The sequence below is a fragment of the Eleginops maclovinus genome, chromosome 23 (assembly GCF_036324505.1).
Source record: "Eleginops maclovinus isolate JMC-PN-2008 ecotype Puerto Natales chromosome 23, JC_Emac_rtc_rv5, whole genome shotgun sequence".
Classification (NCBI taxonomy): Eukaryota; Metazoa; Chordata; class Actinopteri; order Perciformes; family Eleginopidae; genus Eleginops; species Eleginops maclovinus.
In genome coordinates this window covers 10,780,328-10,807,011 of record NC_086371.1, presented here as the reverse complement: position 1 = coordinate 10,807,011, position 26,684 = coordinate 10,780,328, and the positions used below count along the sequence as shown (strand labels likewise).

The following is a 26,684-nucleotide window of genomic DNA, read 5'->3' as shown; positions in this document are numbered from 1 at the left end:
CTCAATTATGGATCCAAGTAATCATGTAATAATCACATCCCTAATAAAGATTATGTGGATTTCAATGATAACAGTTCTGCAATAGATAAAATGATGCAATTAAACAAGTAGCAAGACGATTGGATCCAAATGTATATTATCCGCTGGCTGTATAGATCTTCTGCTTTGCATTGAAATCTCATGGAAATGTACACACGTGTGCACTTTTAAACAGTCACTCATAATAACGTACCAAACACAATGAGCCCCCTCCTGCTCAACAGGCCCTCTCTGCTTTAGCCACAATGACTCATCCTCCAGGAGATTGCCTCAGTTTTAAGATGCTAGAGAGGCCCAACCGCTGCTATGGTTCAGCAAAACCCTCTGAGGACACACTCCGCACCAGAGCAAACACACACACACACACACACACACACACACACACACACACACACACACACACACACACACACACACACACACACACACACACACACACACACACACACACACACACACACACACACACACACACACACACACACACACACAAACGCGCACACACACACACACACTCACTCTAGGAAGCCCCTCGCTGGCCTCACACATACGAATACACACTTTAGATACAGAAATTCACACATTAACATACATGCACGTACGGAGGTATTCGCACACACAGAGTAGCACACTGTTTCCACCCTCAACAGAAAACACTGCATGGTTCCCATTAGTGGTCTTCTCTTGCAGTACTCAGCCTGCGGTCTGCAGGAACAATTCCTACTCAATCCCTAATGACTTGCTGTTGAGACCTTTTTCCCATCGATGGCAACCGAGGCAGCATTCCAGACTCTCTGAATCAGACTTTTGAATGACTGGAAAGAGCGTTGATTACCCCACTAATAGTAATTAAGATTATCGGAAAGTTGTGCACACTTAAGGACATTTAACCAGACTGTTTAAGAGTATTTATTTGTAATTTCCTGAAGATGCAGATGGTATTTTGTACAACCACTGAATATGATCAATAGCGGCATATTTAGTCTGGGTCTGCATGATTTCTATATGTAGTGTTTTACAAGGCAGAATCAGGGAAATATTCAATCAGATTTTACTCAAACAGCTTAAAACATCCCTGCTTTTTTCTAAAGCCTTTCAGATCTTTTTGTACCTGAGATGAAAAGCTGCAAAAAAAATATGACAAATAGCAAAGGCCTTTAAATGTGCTAAAACAACTGCCTTTCCTTTAAACAAGTCGAGCTTAAAATAACCACGCTTCCCATCCACAGCTTTTCATCCCATCTCGATGAGGCACACAGATCTCCATGGTTACCTTAGGATCCGGAAATGGTGCTTGCTTCTGAAAGAGCATTTCCTAACAGTGCGTTCGGGCAGCCTCGTCACCAGCGACATGGCGGATGAGATGTTGACTGTGAACATGGTGGCTATGGCACATCGCGCTTAGTCCTAGGCCCCCTCTGCCTGTCTGACCCTCCACTGAGAGAGGGGGTCCAGTTTTAGAAGCTCTTGTGTTCGGGGCCTTGTGTTCCCTATCTCATCCTCTTGTGCTTTGATGGGAAGCAGCTCCTCTTTGGGCTGTCACAAACGCTTACTCCCCATCATCACCAGCAAGGCGAGACTTAACACTTAACCCTAACGCTCCCACAAAAATCATCTTTGTTCAATTTCCTCAAGAAGAGGCCAAATCCCCCCCTCCATCACATCTGGAATAACCAGGACTGCATAACAACAAGAGCATTGGATGTGTCGAACTGGAGGATATCCAAGTTTGATCTCCTTTCACTCTATGCTGTCCCCTCCCAACTCCTCCAATACAGTGCACCAGCATTCCTGTCTGTCGGCCTCGGCCCTCTGGAGAATAAGCAGAAAGATTCCCAGAAGCCCTCTGCTAATTTGTGTAAACAAACTGAGGGAGCTCATGAACTGACTTTCACGACGTTCTGGCCTTTGATTTGACGCCCCCATAATCTGTGACCTGGAAGCATGATTTCCTCATGGCAAATATTATGCAGACTGCTGTGGAATATTTTTAAAACCGTAAGGTCAGCATCCTGTTATAGTTTTACAGTTGGGGCAGCATGCATGAGTGTGTGTTTCTGCATGTACAGTCAGTCCATAGAATGTGACTCGCATTGCTAATCTCAGGCAAAATGGGAGTGAATTCCTACAGTTTTAATGTCCTCCCTCCCTATCACAAGACCTGCCTCCCCCTCCCTCCCCCCTTTGTCTTTTCATCCTTGCCAGGAATGTAAACAGTTACTGAGCGGTAAAAGCCCTTTCTCTATGCCCAGCCATTTCTCCTGCGACTCTTTTCTCTAATTCAAAAAACCTACTCCCCCTCCCACCGCTATATTTTCCCTGTCTGCTTCAGGGTTTTGGCCGAGGCGGTTGCAGCTCAATCCTCAAGCTGTGAATGGAGATCTGGGCTGCGGGGTTCAGAGGGTCACGCTGCCCGGGACTCAGCACAGTAATTGGCTCTGCTTGGCTGATTAATGGTGGACACTGCAGATGGACGCCATTTTCCACAGACACACACTACCTCTCGCGGCACTTTATCTCTCCCTTTCCCCCCCAAATGGATTACATCAGCTTATGTATAGAGGAGTATACTGATAAAAATTAAAATGCTGCTTTGTCACTGTCTTCCTTTTCACTGCTGAAATTTCCCCCATAGATTTTTGGTCGCTGCCTCTTCGTCATGGCCGGCTATTTTCTTCTCATTTGACAGGGAAAAATGTATTCACTGCTAAGGTGATAGACATTCAAAGATATTTCATGCCTCTCACTGTGACTAAAATTAAAACTGGAGTGATGAATGATTAACACCTAAGACGAGTACTCAGCTGAATCCACTGTGATTTCTTTTATTTCAAACTCCCCTTTTTCGCTTTTGCAGCTTTTAAAAAGCTCTTAGCATTTCTAATTATTGATGTTGGAATTCTTGTGCTGATCAGTCAAAGGCCTTGTGTTTGTGCACGAGACACACATAGCAACTGATTAGCTCACCTGCTGCTGCAGTCCACAGGCTTCTGTATTTACGTAAGCTGTGTCTGAACAAAGCATTCTTACTAGAAGTATTGTTGTGTGTATGCAAGGCTGTGATGGTGCACACTGTCACCACTGCACACAGTATGGTTACACTACACATGCATATTCAAACAGCGGTTTTATCGCGAATCAAGTCCACTGTGGACAGAGACAAGGATGTACAGTACTGACTTATCTCCAGAAGAAAGGGGCTATATCAGATGGAGAAGGGGGAGGATGTGTCTGTGATGACACCACTGAGGGGGATGTGCAGATGGGCAGAGGGCCGATACAAGCTCTGACTCATTCCTCACAACCAGCCTGCTCCACTTCTGCGGAAGCCTGTGCTTACTACAGCTTCCATCGAAAATAACCCCTCCGGGTTGGAGCCAATGGGGAAGCTGCAGGGGCGGGAGGGAGGAGTGTGCTATTTGTCAGTGTGACGGAGCAGGATCCGATTTGATTGGAACCAAGCTGATCGTCAGCCATGATGTCCTTCGGGACACTTTTTTCTGATTATGCAGCGGACACAAAACACAAACCCACAAGGGTTAAAACGGTGAATACATGGCCACAGTATGTGAGCCGCTCTCATTGCAGGAAGAATACCAGCAGTGTGTCAGTGTCATAATTTTGGGGTTCACTTTAAGCTAGGGATGCTGCATTACCGATACTGTGCCGATAACTGACCAAAATAGATGAATCAGGTATTGGTTAAAATGTATTTTGAATCGGTATATATATTATTTACTGGAAATGAAGTGACACATTTTCTGGTGCATTTTAAAGGTCTACATTCAAATTACAATTCCTGTTAATTGTAACATTTTTGCAGATGCTCCATTTATTATTTTAACAATATATATAGGAAGACCATTTATATCCCTGTATTTATATTTATAGTCAATAATCCAAGCCTGATGTCTTCTTACATATTAAAGATTAATCTCAGTAAATTGCACACAGTGAAGCATGCATCTTATCAGTTAAACACTGCGATCGGATGGGCATTGAGCAAAACACCGAGGTATTGATCACGTCCCTACTCAAATTTGTGTGTATCTACGTGTGGGCTCACATGTGCCACTCAGCACATCGTAAGCAAATGTCTTGGCGTACAGTGTGTGTGTGTGTGTGTGTGTGTGTGTGTGTGTGTGTGTGTGTGTGTGTGTGTGTGTGTTAGTGTGTGTGTGTGTGTGTGTGTGTGTGTGTGTGTGTGTGTGTGTGTGTGTGTGTGTGTGTGTGTGTGTGTGTGTGTGTGTGTGTGTGTGTGTGTGTGTTTGGTGCTGGCAGCATTGGTGACGAGACGGGTAAGACCTGAGTGCATGGCCTGGTTTTCCCAGTGTGCAGATGAATCATGACAGCTGCAGGACAGTCTGCTGCTACTGGTCCGCTGGCTCGCACCGGATCAGGCTCTTACACCCCCATTACATTTATGGTAACAGCACGGCTCTGTGTTTATATTTACATTCATAGAGCAGTAGGCAAACATTCCAACGCTGCAAAGCAGAATATTTGTGTTGTATGGCCCAGGTCAGCCCTCCCATCCTCCTATACTGCCCTTTCTTCTTCAGAACAACAACCTGACTTAAGTTACAACCACACAAAATTTCTCTCTCTCTCTCTCACACAAACACACACAGGAAAACACATATTGGCACTATGCATGGCATTTATGGCACATAATATAAGCAACATTCAACACAAACACATAACATAGAAAGCAATGGTTCACACACAGAACACCACAGCATTCATCCGTGAGGTGAAACAGGATGGGAAAGACAGTGGATACAAAGGAAAACAAATAAGTGAAACTAAATGGAGGCCTTTTGCACCTTTGGTTATTCCAAACACATTGGCATAACTATCATGTATATTATTTGTCCTCCTGAAAGTAGCTTGGCCCGAGATAGAGGCTTGGTTGTGTCGAAAGCCTCCTGACAGATGGAATCGAGCAGCTTGTGGGAGCGTGAAGCCCTTTCAGCTGCACTCCTGTGGAGATGTGTTTGTGAGGAGCAGGTACGGCTCCATTTTAAACTGCTTTAAACAGGGCCGTAATGGTTTGGATTCATAGATGTGAGCAGATTAGTAGGAAAATTGATGGACAAATAATGATTGCGGGGCTACACCTTTGAAATTGTGAAAAGTAGAGCAAAAAAACAAACACAAAAAGGCTGAGAAATAATAAGCTCATTTTTTTAAACGCTTGGTGTTTACAGTCAATTTGCTTTTGTAGTATTTTGTTTTTCATTACAAACATAAAAACAGCAACATACTAAAAGAAACAGCATACAAAGCAGTAAGGTAGACATAACGTGAGGAAACATGTACATGCAAACACATAGACAGGAAGCTAAAAGAAGGCCATTGCCATCTTCCTCCTCCTCCTCCTCCTCTTCTTTTTGTGTAGTTTGTACACAAAGTAAGGCAGTAGTCCCTGTCTGGCCCTACTCCTGCCTGTTGCCAGATCCAGGTGCTAATCTATACAGAGGAGGGTTAGCTAAGCAAGGCGTGATGGACTAGGTTAGTACCTGCCAGAGAAGGGGAGTGGACCTTGGCACAAGGGAGCAGGGGAAGGACAGAAGCCTCTGTAGAGGGCCTGGGGCACCTTGATGTCCCCAGGTTTGTGGATGACACTGTAAATAGGTTCAGCCCTGCTGTGGGGTACAGGAATCACAGTGAACGGAACAAGTGTAGGACACAAATAAAGCACACATACCAACAAACAGGGGACAAATGCACATACAAGTCATGTAGACAGCTTGTACAAGGACATTACAGGGCCACATAACGGACACTCATCGGGTAACACATTCACTCCACAACACGCATACACGCATAAACGCCTGCATGCAGTCACGCACACACAGGGGGGAATACAGCCCCCTGCCCCGAGCTGTGGGTTAAGATGACTCAAGGCCTTGTGGGGCACTCCAATCAAGCCTCTATGAATGCTACTTCTGATCCAGTACTTGGATAGGAGGTCAAAGGTTAAAACACAGTCATAACAAGTACACAAAGTGACAAGAGACCTCTCTGCAAAGTATTTGGTCAGCACACAGCCACCACACACAGCTATAATACAGTAAGCACCACCAGGACCATTATAAGCTAACAATGGCTTTGTTCATGAAACACTTCATAAGAGAAACTTAAATGCTGTACGTTCATGTATTGTTAAAAATTAACCACATCACCTTACACAACACCTCTATAAAAAGCAACGAAACAGAGGCAAAGAGAAACCCATGCAAAACTACAAATAATATACATATGTAATGCAGTGTTGTCCAATTCAGCTCCACAGAAATGTTTCTTCACTAATTATTACAACCGCAAAATGGCATTGAGTTTATATCCACCAGCTATGCAAGAGAAGTGAATGTTATAATCCTGTGTGAGTGGAACGTAAGAGAGGAGGGTCAGTCATGGAAGAACCGGTCTGTAACATACCTTGTGAAGTCTTCCTCCCCAAGCATTGGGCGGAGAACAGGCGAGTACCTGGACGGGGTGACCTGGGGCGGCGGGTACACTGGCTTGGGCTCCATCGCCCCCATGTAGTTGTGGCCGACGTGGTTGTCTACCATGGTGGGAAAGGCTGGAGGGAGGGCCATGCCAGTAGAGAGAAAGAAAGAGTGAGTACAACACAGGCAAAAACCGAGCACTGCACACTGAGGCCCTGTAAATGAGGCTTTATCGAGAATTTCTAAACCAGGGGTTTTCAAAGTCTGAGACTGTGGGCCTCCCCCCTGACAAAGCTTTGAAAGAAGCTCTCCCCCCTCCCTGAGATTACTTGCCTAGTTTCATTCAATTCTAGGTTATTGTACGCCTGTGGGATCATTATTAGGTTATACATACTATTGAAAGCAGTTGAATCAACATAGCCTATTATTGATGTTTGATATAGCTTTATAAAACACCATATACATAAATCTGTCCTAAGGCCTTTATCAGCTTGTATTGATAGAGCACAGGAACATTAGCAAACTATAGCAGTTACAGCAGGTCAAAGGTCAAAGTCTCTCTGTAAGCTGTACAGACAGATCGACTCACCATTTTAACATGTGCCTTTAGTTTCTTCGTCAAATAAATGTGCCCAATCTGTTGGTATGTTTGTTCCCAAATCTTCACAATCAACTTGGTGAAAACAACGATTATTATTAGCAAGAGGAATCGTGGCCAAAATTACAAAAATAGGACCCAGCTTGTATGAAGCCAGAATTTCCCTTTAAAGAACCAACATGTTGTTAGGGGAAAGGGCCTTTTATTCAAGCAGCAGAGGTTATTCAGCAATCTAGACTTGATGTTGTGTTAAATCTCCTTAGCCTCTTTCGGCATGCACACAAGGACAGATCACAAGCATAAAACCCCTCTGAATCTACATTCTTGATGGAAGTAGCTGAGCATGATAACAGAAAGGGCTTCAAATCCAGATCAGCTGACCCGGGTTATATTGTCAGTGCGGGGTTAAGTCTACATTAAAGGTCCGCTTAAACCCTGCAAACATTCAGAACATACAAAAAGCATTCAATAGCCCGCTCTTATACTAAATCACTGTACTGTGAACATTTGAGAAGCTGCAGCTCAAGATCGTGGGCTCTCATGAGCAGGTGGGATGTGAGAAACTATCCTCACTCAGTGGGAGGCAGAGAACTGCGCTTGTTGTTGCTGTGGGTAGGATTGTGTGTGTGTGTGTGTGTGTGTGTGTGTGTGTGTGTGTGTGTGTGTGTGTGTGTGTGTGTGTGTGTGTGTGTGTGTGTGTGTGTGTGTGTGTGTGTCACTATGTGGGTGTCTGGGCATAGCAGTATTGGGGAGAGAACAGTGATCCAACACTTAAATTCAACATCTCCGATAAAGATAAAAAAGATTCCAAGTGCAAAACTCTCCTACTTCGAAATCACCCTTTACCTTAAATCAAATACTTTATATAAATAAACCTGTTCTAGTTTTGGAGCCGGCTGCTTATGGATTACTGGATATAAAATGTAGTATTTGGACTGTGTGAGAGCAGAGATTGCATCATGACTGGAGCAACAGGAAGAGGTAGATACGTACTGCTGGAGTAGTCTGGGGGGGCGTACATGTCGTTGAGGTGCACAGGTCCGGGCTTAGCCACCTTGAGGTAAACCATGTCGGAGGTGTTCTTCAGCGCTGCCACTGCCTCCTCGTGACGCACGTCCTGTAGGATGATGTTGTTCACCTGAGTTTGTCGAAAATGAGAGGAGGGGGAGAAATAATTCCTTGTATCAACACTTGGACACCTTGTGTCTTTGCTCTACTGTGACAACATCACGCATCACAGCAGCCATCACACCAGCCAACACAATAATGAATCATAGATGGGAGGTATTATGAGATTTTGGTACATTCAAAGAGCCGAGAGGAAGGTTGGTGTGCCGTGCGGCGTTAACAGAGGTCAGAAGCAGTAGGTAGAGGTTCTTAAGATGTACTGAATTTCACCAGTTTCTCATTTCAGATCCAATCCTCTGCAGAAATACTGTCAGTCAAAAGTTTTTTTTAAACACTTCATATATTATATCAGTTTATAGTTAAATGTCAACCAAATACAGTAATGTGCCCTTTGTAAATAACTCACAGTGCAGCATGTGTTAACTGAGAATTGGTTGCTATTAGTTGATGTGTAATTAGACACCTTAATATGAAAGTGATACAGTGATGCAGCTGTTTTATTTCTTACCCTTTCCAGCTGATTCTCTTTTATTGTCCCACCTCATGGCCTAAATTGCAGATTATTGATCATCCACAAAATCATAAATGATGATGTGTGTTGTACCAGGTAATCTGATGTTCGTATGTCTCATAGACATTCAGTCATCATCAGAGTGCACAAACATGCCCAGCTAAAGCAATAAGTGTTTGTAATCACCACTAACAACAAGAGCTGCTTTCCAATCTAAGTCGCACTACATGAGTATCTAAAATGAGCGGATTTGAATATGAACAGTATCAGATCAGTGTGAGTCTGTGTCAGAGGAAGGCTCTTACAGCTAGCAGGCGGTCTCCAGTCTGCAGTCGTCCATCTTTTTGGGCAGCTCCTCCTTCTATGATCTTGGTAATATAGATGCTGTTGTCTCCCGGGATATGTTGGTTTCCAATCCCTCCTGCGATGCTGAATCCAAGCCCTGGTTGAGCAATACACACAGAAAAGTCAGAAAATCAATACATGTACAATTAATAACCTCTGATTTTATACATTTTTAGATATATTATATTACATATGTGTTTTTCCAAATTGAATCTCCATTTCTATCTTAGTGTGTGTAGTGCAATGTGTAGCCTGACCTTTGGGCCCTTTAAGCAGGTTGACCTCCAGGATCGTCTCGGGTGGTGCCTGCCTCCGTCGGACCAGCAGCCTCACCACTGGCCCCGCCTCCTTCAAGGCCTCCACCGCCCGACTGTGAACCACCTCGGACACGTCCACGTCGTTCACACGCAGCACGCAGTCATTTACCCTGTGGAGGGAACATTTTTAATATGAATCCCACAATGTCAGTTAACAGCACAGAGGCAAGGAGGGACTCTAGTATGGCCAATGTAATCAGAAAGCTCGAAAGCACATAAAAAAGCACTCCATATCATTATTTTTGCATGTTTCAGGCTTCGGTTTGTGAATCATAACTTTGAGGAATCACACAGAGCCTGGGGGCAGAGGGCTGCTGAAAGTCGTCCTCCCCCCACAGCCCTGCCTGGGTGCAAAGGAGCTTGAAGGGAAGGAAAGGTGGTGAGGAGGAGGAGAAAGGAACTTACCCCAGCCTTCCATCCATAGCAGCTGCTCCTCCAGGGATAATCTTAGTGATGAAGATCCCCGGATCATCAGGAATGTGGGGATTGTCTATTCCTCCAGCAATGCTGAAGCCCAGGCCAGAGTTCCCCTGCACACAGGTTATGATTGGCATTTTCAGTATGATACCATAAACGACAAACACACATACACTTAGATGTAAGTGATGGACTCAATGCAGGCTCAGGGTCAGTGCAATGTGGCTCTTAAGTGTATTAGTATCTCAGAGAAACACGTGATCGATGCAAACTGCTCCGGGGATCTCACAAGGCATTACTGATGTCCATTTTCTTGGACACGTGTGGTGTGTTTGCGTGTGTTGCGTGTGTGTGTGTGTGTGTGTGTGTGTGTGTGTGTGTGTGTGTGTGTGTGTGTTTGTCCTTGCATGTGACAAATGATAATGCCATGTATTTCATTAGAAGAGGACTCTTCATTCAAAATGTCACGCTTACTTTGTCAACCCACAGAGAGGCATCAGTGTTAGAAATGCCCTGTGTCCACAGAAAAGTGGATTTATGATGTAAAGTAAAGATGAGCTGAGACGCGAGATACAGAGCTTCTCACTCTCTGCAGGAGGCAGACACCACCAGCTCCCTGTCTTCCCTGACCCTGAAATGACAGAGGACCCATTTGGATCCAGTGGGTCCGGGCGCACTGCTGCCTCTGACAGCCGTGGCCACAGAGACAGGCAGCAAACAAGACAGCTGAGAAAAGACTTCACTTTATTTTTTTCTATAATTAATGAGCAACGATCGCAACAAATTAGGACAGAGGGAAGCTGAGGCCTCCCAGTGTGCTGCTCGGGAAGAGTACACTGGGCCTTAGCACCAAATGTTACACACCCGCAGACCTTTTAAAGTGTGACTTTGCATAGCTTATTTAAGCCCTCCGCATGCAGAAATGCCACTTAGAGAGGAAGGGGCAGAGAGACAGGGTGCATCTATCATGGGATCCGAGGTGCATCTATATGTGGGTTGAATAATGAGAGTAGAAACATATAGCTCTGCCACTACAAGCTGAACCACCGCTGACAAGTGCAGTGGTGCCTGCTGAACAATTGAACAGGAGAGCACTTTACATTTCTGGCGTCTGCTTATGACATGTGCATCAGGATTATGTAAAAAGCTATGCCTCACTGCCATCATTCTGTGCTCATACTCACATGAGGCGTTATTCCAGCAGTGATGTAACAGCTATATGTTCACTAACACATAAAATCACATTTGATTCTAATCATAATTACTAGTTAACAGTTTTCTATGGTGTTCATGTTCTTTAAGCCAGCTATTTGAAGACTGAGGTTCTTACTACCACCTAGTGGGGAGAAATCCATCCATCATGCAGTAATAAATACATTATAGAGGGGAGTGTATATCGTGGAGAGAAATGTAAAAAGCAACCGGTAAAACTCACCCTCTCTAGAATGATCTCTTCGTATTTGTACATCCCATCACTTCCATTTACCTGTCAAAACAAAAAGCACACTGGTTAGTTAAGTGAGACTGAATTATGGCATAATAAGTAGTAAGAGGAAAAGAGAGGCATGCAAATGTTTCAGCTAAATCCTTCACATTATAATCCGTGGAGAATAGGGTATACAGAAGATGCATTCACCAGATTATTTTTGTTACTAAAAATACCACGTCTGATATGCTGTGGCTTTATTTCTTAAAATGTTCATGCAGTGCGATACTACACGTAAATGTGCAACTGCAGAGTGCACATTCACCACAAACAGGCGGGGTCAATGGGATAATGGATGACGGTCCACATGGCAAACAGCATGTTGCTAGCAGGAGGAGGCCTTTCACATAGACAAATACGCGCACACACACACACACACACACACACACACACGCTGTTGCGCTGACACAGAGGGAGTGTGAATGAGAGAGATGTATACTGTACAGAGGGAGAGAACAGATACTTACATAAGGGCCTGCATCTAGTGAGTCTGCGTTGACGATGATGGGGGGAGGGTTGGCCTGTGAATATGAAGAGATACACATTATCTCAGTGTGTGAGGCTGGCAGCACACAGACGTAATGCGGTACACACACTATCACTGAGAAGCAAAGTGAACGGATGCCATGGGAACAGTCGGTGAATCTCCTTGGGGAGGAGAATGTGTGTGTGTTTGTGTGTGTGTGTGTTTGTGTGTGTGTGTGTGTGAGGATGTTGAAAAGGTGTGAGGACTGAGAATGAGGACTGGGGCAGAGAGACCGCTGCTTATTAACCGACATCGCCGGACGTCCTGCGGTCACCCGATAAAAGAAACCAGCTTGTGGTTTCAGCCGGTGGGACAATACGTTTATCCCACATCGTTTTCCCTTTTCACGCACACAAATATCCCCATGTAGTATCACATACAAAATGCATGACTTCATGGCTCGGTAACCATTCATTTAGCATCACAGGCTACATGTACTGTAGGAATACTAGAGAGACCAAAGGAATGTGCAAAGGTTCTATTTGTATTCTATAATTAAGGGGGTTAGGGGTATTTCGTATAAGTGAAGCTGAAATGATTAGTTGATTTATTGATTAGATACCTGACAGAGGCTCATTCAACAACAATTTTGACAGTATGTGATAATCCATTAATTGTTTAAGCCATTTATCAGGCAAAAATAAATTGTATTGATCAACATATTGTGGATTAAACAGTTTCTGTTTGGAACATTGGTTGAACAAACTAAAAAAGACACCTTGAGCTCTGGGAACATTTTGCTGGACATTCTTCACTATTTTCTGTTTTCTAATTGCAGCCTAACAGATTGATAAATGATCAACATCCTCAACCATCCAATGCATACAAATTCATTGTTTTTCTATAAAAAATAAAAAGATCAATGTATCATTAAAGAGATTTCTCAAGAAACCAAAACATGGTGTTTTAACTTCTGAAATGTAAAGATTTTTTTTGTTATATCTTGCAAATTAAACAGTGTTTCAGTAAACATTAAAATCAACGTTTTCTTGTCCTATTGTTAATGATCATCTTTTAGGCACTTTTTTTTAATGGAAAACACTAAATACTCTTCCTTTTTCTTCCTTGGGTACTTGAAAAGAGTAAAATGCTGATGACATATTGGCAATATTGATGTGTAACATTATCAGTCTTTAAAGTCCAGTTGAACCCATCGACAAGTGCTGCATATTAAGTTTCAAAGCTTAATTAACGCTCCAGCTCTGCTCCATTGTGCCACCTGGTGTTTCTCTTTCTGTTTGAGGCCAGAAGAAGAAGAGGAGGCTGAGGAGCTGCCAGAGTGGAAACAGAATGGAGTGAAGGAGAAAACGCTGGGTGGTTCAGGAGCAGCTTGATGGCCATCTTCTAGTTCAGCACACTGGCTGTCTACTTTTTATTGATTTGATTGAGCTGCGTGGGTGAGGGGATGCTGACGGCGCTGCTTGGGGATCTTACACTTCCTCAGGTCAGACACTGAAGAGAAAATCACTAGCTGCCTATCTTACCCATACACTCCCCCACCTCCCCTAATCTCACCCTCTCAGCTCTGTCTTAATAAATGCAGATACTGCCTGTGTCCAAGCAGCTGATTGTGATCTTCCTCCTGATTCATCACACACTGGAAACCACTTATTAACTGTGCTGTTCTGCCATTTCTCTGTATGCAATTATATCTGGAAGAGATTGACAATCCGTACCATTTATACAACACTATATGTACACAGATGTAGAGGCCGACTACAAATATACTGTGTAATAATATTCAATAGTATAAGGGATTGGTTATGGTAATTTCACTTTATATGTTTTATAAACCTTAAAAGCTGCTTTAAAACTAATTAAATGAATTTTACTAATCTTTCTAATACACATAAGGAACGAATGAATGTACTAAACTTTTAAATTGATTCAGAAAAACAGTTTTTGGGTTCAAATAAAAACATTAGATGGCCTTTTTGTGTCAAAGACAGAAATTAAACACCTGGAAATGAAGCTATTTTCTTATTTTGATCATATTAACAGCCAAAAGTACGTCCTGCTCAGTAAATGGTGTATTTGACTGAATCTTGAGATATTAAATGAATAGCTTTTCATACATAAGATTATACTACCTGAGCAGTATTTAAAAAGCCCGTTTCAATCATGTGAGGCTGCAACACAAGACAGAAGCCTGAAACACGCTCAACAAAAAATCGGATCCTTTGATCAGAATCACTCGTCACCTCACAAGCTGTGTGCAGGTGTCAATTCATTTCTCCTATTCTTCACACTTCTCATTGAGTGAGTTCCCTGGTAATGAAGGTTGCTCTCCAGATAAACAGGAGCTCCAGATTTGACCCGCTCCACTCGGTGTTGATGTGCTATGACTCTGGACAGCTGTGGCTGCAACCAACCCCCCCTTCCTCCCTTCCTCCCAGTCAGCACAATCAGTCCTCGGTTTTAATCTGCATAAGGACTAACAGATGCTCATGTCTGTGTGCTTGTGTTGCACATTTCTCATGAATGCTTTGCGCTTTTTCTTTTTGCCCTCTTTCATCTTAGACCCCTCCGCATTACATATGCCCTAAATCCTGTAGAGGGTTTAATAGTAGAAACATCTGTATTACGAGTGTGAGGTCCACAGTAGCCATTTTAGTGACTCTCTATTGTGAATAAAACCAAAGCCAATACAGCGAAAAATGATGAAACACCGCCTGAGGGCCACACAGGAATACATCGGCTACTACCGTCCCTCGGTGACGGACAGACAAAGCTACTGAATCCGCTACTGAGACCACAAAACACACCTGTTACAGTATAATGCCGCCAGTGCTTAACATGAGTATCATGGTGGACCAATGCTGCCCAATGGGATCACTGAACCTTTGAGTCCATCTGAAAGACAATAAACCCATCAGTCGGAGAAAACAGCAGTATTATCCTGTCCTGGGATTGCTGCGTAATCCCTCTATCTGAATCTCCTATAACAAGCAAACAGGAAGGAATAATGGAAGATAATCTCAACATGAGTAATCTCAACATGAGTTTGTTTAACGTTTTGTAATTTACTCAGGTAACTCGGATTAAGATGGATTAACCTTCCCTCCTTGGGGTTGTTGGTAAACTGCTTTTACCTCAATGGTAACCTGCTGCCCAGAGGAGGAAGACGGCATATTAAAAATGTGACCAACATGGACGTTTATGATGTAAACCTGCAGTAGGATCCGTCTGTGCTATGACATGTCCTTAGAGGATGTACAAACGACAAACATTAGCGTAAATGTGTATGTTGGTCGTAGATCACAAAAGAAGCCTCTTATAGATTGATGTCAACCCATAGGGGGATGGGAATGTCTGTCAGTGTGTTGCAGGTGAATGTGGGTCAGATACCTTGAGAGATTTAATAGGTGAGGCAGGAAAAATGTTACAGATGTGTTACAGTGCCAGAACTGCAGACTTGAGCCTAGAGGATTGAGTCAGACTTAGGTTTTAAAATGTTTTAAGGGGCCACACAGCGGGAAATTTAAATCATTATGCCCCTGTATGGAAAGGCTAAAGATCTCTCTCTCCGCTGAGCAAAAACACCATCATCAGCTTTCTTAGGAATCAGACACTTGTCTACACAGACGTGTCATTTGACTTTGACTAGCCCTCGAGACCTGATATTGGTTAAATTCTGCCTCATTTACACCTTGTGATAACTTATGATCTGTGTGTGGTGTACCAGATCAAAGAAAGCAATTCAATAGACCGGCGTCACTGAGTTTCATCACTTTTTAAGAAGGAAGACTTGTTAGATATTGTTAATACTTGTAGCTTTTAGCGGATTTGCCTAAAGCAGGGACAGGAGTAGTGAGGGGACCTTACACATTTTCTTTTGAATTTGTGGTCACGCTGAATGGATGTATTTCAAACTGGCTGGGATCCGAGCATAATGCAAGCTAGTCGAACTGATCCCAAAATGCTTTCTGCAAGCAATGACACCCTACTATAACAAATGTTCGTCCTTATCCAAATACAGATCGCATGTCGATGCCAGGTTTAAATGGGGCTGTTGAGAAATTTACCCTAAAATATTTGAAAGTACCATTGCTAAATTGTAGCGGATGGATAAGGCAGGTTTATGAACACCATAAAACCCCTATATTGTCATTTATTCAATCCCTCATGGCCATTTGCAATTGTTGATATTTCCTCCTACACACCTGCAATGCAGCGTTCAGGGTTATACAGGAGCTTTTCCACTATATTGACCTCCTACATGTAGGCTGAGACATGGGAGAAAGTGAGCATACTGGAAACAAAGACCTCATGTACACACAACGACAATGAGTCCAGACTGCTTCCACAGCATGAGACCATTACAACAAGTCCCAACTGACCACCAGGAGTGAAGAAAATTCACTGAAGTGCTTTTTTTTTTCCTTTCACTCCCTCGTCTCATCCACCCATCTGTTCATAAAAGCTTCTTATTCGTCGATCTATTATCTTGCTCTTCTGTCAGTTGAGATGGTGTGTATCTGTCTCTTGTCTCTCAGCATCACGGTGCATGTGTCCCGATGGCATTGCACCACACAACACTTGGCTGCAGACCCTCGGGACAGTAAAGCCACACAGACTCCCACTGAAGCTTGGCAAGTGCAGGGCACAGGCTTCGTCCAAATTGTTAAATAATCAATGTGTTCCCATGGTAACCAGTGCTTGCACGCTATTGGCCGAGAAGCCCGCTTAGCCACCTCCCCCCTGCTTCACCTCTCAGGGCTCTCACTGCAGTTTATGCAGCTCTCTGCTCACACATGCCTGGCCATGGGCTGGATGTGCCTGGATGCCTTTAGAGCTGCCTGTACACATCACACACATACACACACTCTGCCTCTGAAATCCATGCGTCACGAGTTAAATGTAGAAAAGCTGTGTTCTAAAATAATGTTATGGCTGCAATGGAGTCAGGATATGAATATATATCAAACGGCACTATTTTATCTATTTGACATATAAATCAATCAGCTGATAGTCGTTTTCTTCTGACCACACTGTATTTAATAGCTGAAGGTTTGTCAGGCAGGTGTACTGTACATCATCTGGGTAAATGGAAAATGTGCGTCATTGGCTTTCTTGCTGAGAGTTAAATGAGAAGGAGGATAGTGCTCATATCTGATAAATAAGGCCTCCAGCAGTTGGCTAAATAAGCTAAGACTCATAATTATATCGAGGGCGAAAAACATAGCTTGGCTCAGTCTAAAGATAGCAAAATCCACCTACCAGAATCCGTATAGCTCGCAAATTAACACTTTGGCTTTTTTAATTGATATTTAAAAAGAAAAACAGCATTAAAAAGCTTGTTCAACAGTTTAATTCACCATTGGACAGTTAGCTAGCTGTTTCTTCTTGTTTCCATGCTTTGTGCTAAGCTAGGCTAGCTGGCTGCTTGGTATTTACTGTACAGACATGTGATGCTATCAATTTCCTTATCTAAGTCTCAGCTAAAAAAGCAAACATGTAATTGTCTTATTTCACTTCGGAAGTTAAGGTCTGACTAAGCTGGCCTGTCTCTTAGTATGTTACTGGTGATGTAATGCACTAAACAAATGACAACACACCAATGCAAACTATGCGACAAAAGGTCATAAAAAGCAACTAAACACTTACATAAAACCCAATTTAAAATGATAGATCTAATTTTAAATGCATGATGTGCACACAAGCTGTTTATGACAATAATGTCTCGCCTTAGGAAACCTTTTCTTTCTTCTTCACCTGTTGTCAGCACTACTTATTTTTTCAAAAGCCTCCCGAGTCATTGCAGGTAGAACGGGGGGGAAGAACAAGAGGGTTCAGCATGTGCACAGCGACGGCATGCTGACAGAGCAATAACTCCCCCCCTCCACCTTAGCAAACATTTCCACATCAGTTCCTCTCTGGCCAGGCTCACCGACATGGCAGCTCAGTCTCCAGTGGTGACATCGCAGTGAAATATGACAGTCAGCCTCGCTCAGATGATGCACGCAGTCAGTCAAATGATACAGCCAATGCTGAAGGAAGCTCTTCCTGGGCCTTGAGTCAGAGCTAACAGCAGATTCATGTAGGGGAACAAGGCGTGCCTGTGTTATCTAAAAATGTAATGTTCCTTTGTTTTGTGGTGCCTTTAGCGGTACTGCGTTTATGTTTTCCTGCAGTATGTGGGATGAGAGACGCAGTCAGTGGTGCTGCTCTGATCCCCTGGCTCTCATTGGCCTCTCGTAGGCCACGCTGCAGTCCAATCAATACCTACTCAATTACCATGCACCCAACATCTCATTCACGCTGTGGCCCCCGTGCCGGAGGGAAGAGGGAAGAAGAGAGGCAAGGTGAGAGACAAAGTGACGGATGAACAGAGCTGAGAAGGATGAACACATGACAGCGAGAGATGTCTCACTCGCAGACGCCTGTCCAAACTCAATGTTGCATTCTTAGTCAGGGACAAAGGCGGAATAACGAGATGTAATAAAGAAAATCCCATAGCGGTAAAGGTCAACTGCTCCTTCTCTCCTGCTACAACGCCAGCTGAATTCAGGCATTTATTTCTATAAGGCAGCCACAAGGAAATTAATTAGTTCACCCATAAAATGGCCCCATTAAAGCTCAAAGTTTTCTGATTTGATGGCTTTGATTGAGCATTGTGACTGTGTTGCACCCCTCCCAACACGCGCCGCAGACGCACATTCGTGAAACCATAATTAATAGCCCGTCACAGCTGTCAGCAGCGCTCCCTCCTCATCTTTATGTAATATTACAAAAGCATGCTCTGGCTTACCTCTCTGTCATGCTGAGCAGCTCCAAATGAGAGCTGGCTAGTTTGACCTTCACAAGTGCAGCCACAGAGGGAAAAGTACTTAGTGTAATGAATATTCATAACAGTGTTGCTGGAGAAGGCCTTCTACAAGTCTGCTGACAATTGATCAGGTTTGAACATGGCAGTGTGTGATCAATCTATGATGTACATACAGTATCTGCGCGGGGGTACTAGTGACTGAATTACATTTGTTGCAGATAAATCTAAATATTTCCCCTAAAAAAACTATTCGATACCAAGTTCAGCGTAATTCTCTGCAATGAAGTACTGATCATGCATGTAAAGTGAAACTGTGATGTCTCAGTGTTATTTCTCTGATTGAGTCATCCCTGCCTTTACAATGTAGCTGCTAATGAGTTGGCGACAGAACTACAATGATTCCCTCGTCATCGATCATGACAACCCTTTTTTCTTCTGTATAATTGAAATCCGTTACTGGTCTCACATCAGCCAGTTTACCAGGAGGCTCAATCACAAAGTAACAGCCGTAGTGAAAGGTACCCATTGTGCTGTGATGATGCTCCGTAGTGAAGAAAGCCTGTCATGTGTGAGTGTCATCAGTATGCTTCACATAATCCCGCCCCCACTGCTTCCTCTACATCAGAGGTCACTGCAGCATGTTACCTCACAGCTCTTGACTAGTTGCTACCCCTTGTTGCTAAGCTGAGAGAGCTGCTAAGCTTGTTCCTCTCTGGTGTTTTGGATCCTGCGCTGAGTACCGGTGACAGCGCACAACCACACACAACTGTGAGTGCTGCCATTTTGATGCTTTCACCACTGTCACGTTGCCTCAGCAAAGGGTGTACAGTATTACTCGGCTGCTGTGGTGTTAACATGGAGAAAGTGAGTGGTGTAAATGTATTATTTGAATTCAACTTCATGTTTTTACTTGTGTTACAGTATGTGTGTTGTCTTTGTGACAGGGTGAAGATGCTGATGGTGTTGCTGAGGTAGGTTAATTTGACATGACCAGGTGAGACATTTGCCTGTCCAAACAGCAACCAACAGGTTACAAACACATCCAGCATCCAATGATCTATCCACACGCTGCACTGCATCAACAAAACCGCAACAAACAAACCTTACTGTATTAAAATAATATGGTGTTGGAGGAACCATGGACAACTACCTTAGCTTAGCATAGACTGCAAACAAGTGGAAACAGCTAGCCTGGCTTTGTACAACATAGACTAATCATTCATTGTGTCTTGTAACCCCTAATTGTAAGATTTGCAATTAGTTTTTGTTTTTTGTTTTAGAAATGCTGGTAGATGCAGATTTGTATTGATGGACAGAGGATGGCTGATTCCTTTTATTTCCATTTGTTTTTCTGCTCAGCTAAACTAAGATAGACTTCTGTTGCTGTGGCTTTATATTTACTGGTATTAATCTTGTTGTTTAGCTACTGTATGTGAAAGAAAGCTAATTTAACTAAAATAACGGACAGTTCCTTTAAAAAGATGTTAAGCTGCCTCCATCCATCTAGCTTTGCATCCTCAATTCGACTTACCAACTACAGAAGCTCTCAGAAAAGCATACCAATGCAGCTAAAAAGGGATGCACATAAAAATTAACAAGCTGAAACAATTTACTACCAGAAAACGCACCTGATGGTACACGATGCTCTGTACAAAGAGAGCTCTCTTCTCTGATTCGCTCTGCTCTGATTCACTTTTGTCACCTTCAATTCTCTCATTTCTTCGCTGAGCACCCCAGAACACAATCTTCTGTGCTGCAATTAGACTCTTCCAATTTTAGACTTTTTGCCATTCCTTTAATTGGGAACATTGGACTGTGATTCTGCTTCATGAACCCTACGATGTAACAAACGCTCTGCCCTGAGGCCACAATGGTCCTTACACGCATCTGATGCATTTCAATGCAAAAACATGAGGAGATTGTTCTCTCATTTGCTTTTACAGCCTTTTACACAACAATGGTTCACTCACTCGTTGAATTTTCTTTCCTTTAAATGTGTGTAATATAGAATAAATGGAAACTAAGGTTCCTCAGCTGATATTGGTTCACAAATCAAAATCATGAGACAGTGATAAAACTATCTGACAGCAAAAACAGAGCACTTAAAGCTTCACTGTAAAAATTATATTGTGAAAATAACAACTAGGATATCTTTGACATATAGCCCAATGAAAACCATTCGTCCCCACCTCCCAGGGGGCTCAGTCGGTCTCTACAGTACATACAACAGAAGAGACCATCCTGTCATGGTTGAGATTTCACACTGTTCTATAAGCTCCACTCGTGAACGCCCACACATTCACATATCTCCATTCACTACCCTTGCCTGAGTTTTGGCTCACAATAAGTGTAGGTGTTAAAAGTGATGAAGAATTACAGTAAGTAGGACAACGGGCGAGGCAACAGAAACAAGAGCCGTGCCTCCAGTTTCCCTGTGATAGTTATGAATATATGAGCACATTTATCCATATGCTGATGTATTTAGCGCCAAACAGCAGCGGGAAAAAAAGGGTATTGTTTTAAACGTTTGTAGCACTTTGGCGATTGCCAAATCAATCTGCCTCCTGTCGAGGGTCCAGATTTGCCCTTCCTTCCGCCCACCTCGGGTTGTGTTCAGGCACGACGGGCATGACACACTGTCCCCTAAAGAACAAGTCTCAGCCAAAATTATAGTAGCTGCATTGTTGGACCTAAAAAAGAACACAAGCACTGATCTGAAAACACTCCATTGAGGCTAAGCATTTTTAACAGAGGTTTATGTGATGAGAAACTTGACACCAGCTGGCTGTCAAAACAACACAAACCTGCTGTGTAGGACAGAATGCACGGACAAAATATTGAAGACTGCCATACAAATAAAAGGTAATTGGAGTAAGTCATACTATTTCCAGTTTCAGATTTCAATTTAAAATGCACATTTCGTTATCCTGGAATTCCCTCCAGAAACTGAAACATAAATGTAAGTCCTGATGGAGGGTTCAAACGTTAGTTCAACACTCAATAAGTTGATTAAAATAACAATGATGAGCAACAACTCTGATAATCCCTTAACAATGAACCAATTACTCGTACAAATAATTGACATATTATATTATTATTATCATTTAGTGAAATTTTTCTACAGGATGAAAAGAGAAAATTAACTAACTCGATTTTTTTTCAAATAATCAAACACATCAGACAAGGTGAGTAAATCACTTCAAATAAAAATACTGCATTATGGTATTGAATCAACATAAAGAAATACCTTAATTCTGAATACTCAAAGAAATCTACATTGATCCTGGTTACAAAAGATATTCTGTTAAAAACAAAATGAGTATTTTATCCAACCTCATAAGATGTCTGTTCAAACAAAACCACTATTCTCCTTAATTTCTAGATGCCTGGACTGATGTTGCATCATTCCTCTCTTTCAGACCTCCCCCTCCCCTCCCCTCCATCAGTCCTGCCTGCTGAGATATTCTAGTGAGCATATGCAGGGCTTGGATTTGGCTGATTACATAATTGGAAATTTTAATGGTGAATATTAATCCACAATGGCCCATATTGGGTTTTATAAGCAGGCTGATCAGGATCTGCAGGCTCTCAGTAAGCAGCCGCAGTCTACAGACAATGAAGCGCCGGGAAGAGCTCTTTATATTACACAAGTGGCATGGCTGACACAGCAGATCACCGCTACACTGTTCAATAATGCTGCGCACCACATACCTACAGCACATTTTATTTGGTGTCGTCATATAGGAATTCATTTCACTTCATATGAACAGAGTGTTCCTTTACTTTTTCTCGTGTGTCAATGCGGCAATCAAAAAAAAGCTCTTGGAAATCCGTAAGGCTCCGGCCGGTTGCGTATCAGCGTTGCAGTCTGTGGGTAATTAGCTAGCTGAGCAGCAAAGCTACTGTGCAGCTCTGACTGAGCTGCACCATGGCAACACTGTGTCTGAGCACATGCTGCCCCCACCTCCTCCTTACTGGCATCTTCCCCTCTCATCCCTTTCTTTATACCACGCCTGTCATATCTTCACCTCTTTCTCCCCCTTGCCATCTCTCCCTTTCTGCCATCCTAACCCCCCCACTGCATCCCCTCCTATGTTGCATCATCGCAGCCCAAACTGACAACAGGAAAGACACTAACTGCTTCACATTTGAGGAGCACTACACGTTGCTGCTTTTTTTCTACACAGGACTGAGCATTATTATGATATATTGCAATCAATATCTACTTAAATTAAAGAAACAAATAGTAGTTTGATTACATTTTTTTTTATAAAATCAGACGTGTGTTATATAATGCATCTGTTACCTCTCCTCAGCCAATGCAACATGAATGGAATGACAATCTGCACACTGTATTCCTTACTGGTTACCCAGATAAAACTGATACCACTCTCATGTTTGTACGCTAATTGTGAAGCTAAAGACAGGAAAAGATCAACTTATCTTAAAGACTTGAAACAGCTAGCCTAGCACTGTACAAAAAAAAACATCAGCCAAACATCACAGATTAAACAAGCTTAATATATATGAGTGATAATTAGTGCGCTTTAGAGGTACTCAAAGGCAGATTTATCTTTCACCTCGGGGCAGGTCAGGCTAGCCACTTCCTGCTGCTTACACTTTTTATGCTAAGCTAACTGTATGCTTATGGCGGCTTTCTATTTGACGTGCAGATACGAGGATAATATCAAACCATCTTTCAAATGTTCCGTCAAAAAGCAAATGTAATATACAAAAATGTCGGACTATTCTATTGTTTGGCTTATGTTTAGGTTAGCACATGGTAAAGATTAGGAAAATATTTTTAACCAAAATGGCAATGTTTTCTTTACCCGTAACAGCTGTTGTAGTTGCCTAAATATTACAGTGAGTGGGCTGCAGAACACAAATTCTGGGAAAAGTCAAAGTACGCTCAATGTTTGTCCTACATACTCTCTTAGACCTTTGTGCAATAAAGGAGATTACATTTTCTGGATTGGAAATAACAACCGAAAGTTTAAAAAAAACTCCAAAGCTTTTTTGCAATTTGTAAGATAAATACTGTCCGAGTACATTACACTTTTTCTCTGTGAGTATTCCTTCACCAAAGACTTATCCTGGGTATCACATTGGAAAAGTTCTCAAGCTCCTGAAACTGTACAACAAAACTAACCTTATTGTCTGTCTTCAACATATCGATAACATTTTGTCCTATGATGGTCAAATCTCTTAATAGTACAATGGCATTAACCCATCATCATACCTGGTTTGAAAAAACAACATATTGCAGCTCTATAAGAGTTGTACATGCTGAGACAGACATGCCATTGGCATTTCACAATAACGTGAGCTGTTTTATTACCCGCTTCCATGAAAGCACATCAGAACATACACATAGTGTACTGCTTTGTTCTCTCCTCACAAGTCTCAGCTTGTGGAGGTTCCTCTTAAAGGATTGCAGTAGTCGACCTTTAAAACCTCTGTTTATAATAAAAGAAAATAATCTTTTATTAGAGTTATGGTAGCTTACAGCATGTGTCAATTTGAGTTGTTTTTCAATAAACATTTAGGCACATTTTAATTGTAACGGGCCCAAATGCAAAATTCCTATTTGAGAGTATTACTATCAAAATTGACAGTGATATATAGTGTTTATATCAAAGGCTAACCACTTCATACAGTAAACGATTCTCATAATTGATCTTTATAATGCAGATCCATGTAATTATACATTCAACACTAAAACATCCCCCATAAATGCATGAGATGTGAATGGGCTGTGGATTACTTTATAGTATCAGCCTTCATTTAGTGATAAAACAAACTCAATTATGCAAAACATTTTACACAGCGAGTCGAGACAATCACAAAAGCCAAAACATAACGCTGATACACTAAAACATAAAGATAATCAGCCGTGAATGAAGCTGTTATTACTGTACAGATGTAAGAATATGGCTGCCAGCGGAGAGGTTGGACTACTGCCTGCTGAACAAATGCTATACTGTGTCGCACTGAAACTTGTTCTTACAGCAAACTACATTTACTTGGACCCTTTATACTACAGACATGGATATTTATTGTTCAAATTGTTGTCATTGTAGGTAGGAATCAGGGTTGGTAGGGACCTAATTAACATGGAATTAGTGTTTTGAGTTGATATGCGATGAAGCCACACCGGTCATACGGGTAAATTGCAGACCAAATAAGCAAACGGAAATATCCTTTACACGCATTTAATTTCCTTTAATGGATTCAAGATGATCTAGGAAATGTTGCTTGAATTGAACTCATGAGACATTTTACAGCAAAAATGTGCTAAAGCAATCTGTGTTTGTTTGATTGTCAGGTGAGATTGCCAATCACACTCAGCCGAGATGGTCACTGCTCTCCAAACCACCGGCCAGACAGCAGAAAACCGTAAACACACATTTCTGTCATGAAACATCCATTCAGAACGCTATAGGTGACATCACGCACAACACGGCAATATTGCTCCGTGGCTTATGGGACATAAAACCATTTAAAATTGTAATCTACACACACAAGTAAAGGCGATGACATGAGGAAGAATTTTGGATTTGGCTTGTTATGGGAAATGTTGTGTTAAAATATAACAAAAAATGCACAGACACACAGAGGGAAACAAAAAGTAATAAATCCATAAAAGCAATTTCAAGGCAGAGATGAACTATCAACAGTGTAATAAGATGTATGATATTAAGCTGGGATTGCTTGTATTGTTTATATCTGTGACAGGGTGAGGGTATACTCTCTCTATCTCTCTCTCTGAGCTTCAGATGTTTGTTTCTGTTTTTCCAAACTCAGCGTGTAGATGATGGATTCTCACTAATAGCAAATAATGACTGATAATAAACAGAGGGACATGGTAAAGGATCATCTGTTGTTCTGCGGACACACAACAGACAGTATGTCTGGAAAATGTTTGATGTCCTCTCTCCTTGTCAGCTCAGTGGGGGGATAACAGGAAGTCCATGTGAGCCAAACATATGCTGTCTCAATATACTATGAATCTATAGTATTCACATTACAAGGAGTTAATAAAAATGTATAGGTTCTAGTGGATGAAGAAAATGATTGATTTTAACATAAAATGAAATACTTGTAAAAGAATTGTATAAACAGATAACAGCTCAACATAGCTGATACTTTATTCCAAATATATATAAAAATATATGTGCTAATCAATGACCGTAGCCACAAACTAGCAGTCTGTGTCAACCCACAGCATATCTAACCCTGTAATTAAAATGTATCTGTAATCAGACTATGATCCAACTATCTTCAGTAGAGCTGTTAACTGAAGAGTTGGCTACATATTGAAAATGTGATATGAGCTTTCCATGGGTTGCCTGGTAAAGAATTAGAGCAGATTTTGCGTTCTCCATTATGTATTTATTGAAATTATCTTTAAATCAAATATCCAACAGAGATCATACTGCCGTCCTATGACATTATGACACTTAACAAAGCTCCGTCAGCTTTAAACAACGTGTAACAAGGTATTCATCCTGAAGCACAGGTCTGCTGCAGCGTCCTCTCTGAATACTGTTCTGCACCCGAAAATGAAGCTTTTGATATGTACTATGTATGAAAAAAGAAAGAGCGGAGGAGTAGAAGGGCAGTGGAAGACAGGAGGGGGATGATAGAAATGAAGAACACCGAAAAACAACACACACACATACACACACACACACAAAATGAGAGGCCAGACCAAATGGCTGAAGGGCTGCTTGGATAATGCATTAGACAGAGATGGCACTCAGAGCAGCTACACATGGTAAGAAATGCACTGCTTCGCCAAATGTCCACACATACATTCACACACATGATCCCAGAAAGAACAACCATTCAGTTGTTTGTGTACTGATTAAAATAATGTCAATGCTGTTTCTGTAATTTCAGATAAAACTAATTCCCTGATCATCTTGGTGTATGGCAGAATCTGTTTTCCACATGTGCTTTAACTGTCAGTGCTTAATTAATGAAAATGAGAACACATAACATACTGTGAACATTGAGGATCTGAAAGGCTTTTTAACCATCAAATAGATCCATCAATCAATTAATGTACTGTCACGTTTACATGCAGA

At 42.1% G+C, this 26,684-nt stretch overlaps 1 protein-coding gene across 6 annotated transcripts in view; it reads right to left on the bottom strand.

Annotated features, from left to right (window-relative positions):
* The window catches only part of dlg3 (discs, large homolog 3 (Drosophila)), a 72,019-nt gene that overhangs the window by 18,637 nt on the left and 26,698 nt on the right, over window positions 1–26,684 (bottom strand). For 4 of the 6 annotated variants that reach the window (XM_063876058.1, XM_063876054.1, XM_063876060.1 and 1 more), the window contains 7 exons: window positions 11,764–11,817; window positions 11,246–11,296; window positions 9,799–9,923; window positions 9,334–9,503; window positions 9,037–9,173; window positions 8,086–8,230; window positions 6,484–6,646 (listed from right to left, as the gene is read on the bottom strand). In XM_063876058.1, the coding sequence (XP_063732128.1) occupies window positions 6,484–6,646; window positions 8,086–8,230; window positions 9,037–9,173; window positions 9,334–9,503; window positions 9,799–9,923; window positions 11,246–11,296; window positions 11,764–11,817 (845 nt within the window). The remainder of the gene's footprint in view (window positions 1–6,483; window positions 6,647–8,085; window positions 8,231–9,036; window positions 9,174–9,333; window positions 9,504–9,798; window positions 9,924–11,245; window positions 11,297–11,763; window positions 11,818–26,684) is intronic. The other 2 variants (XM_063876056.1, XM_063876059.1) reach the window with 1 other exon arrangement.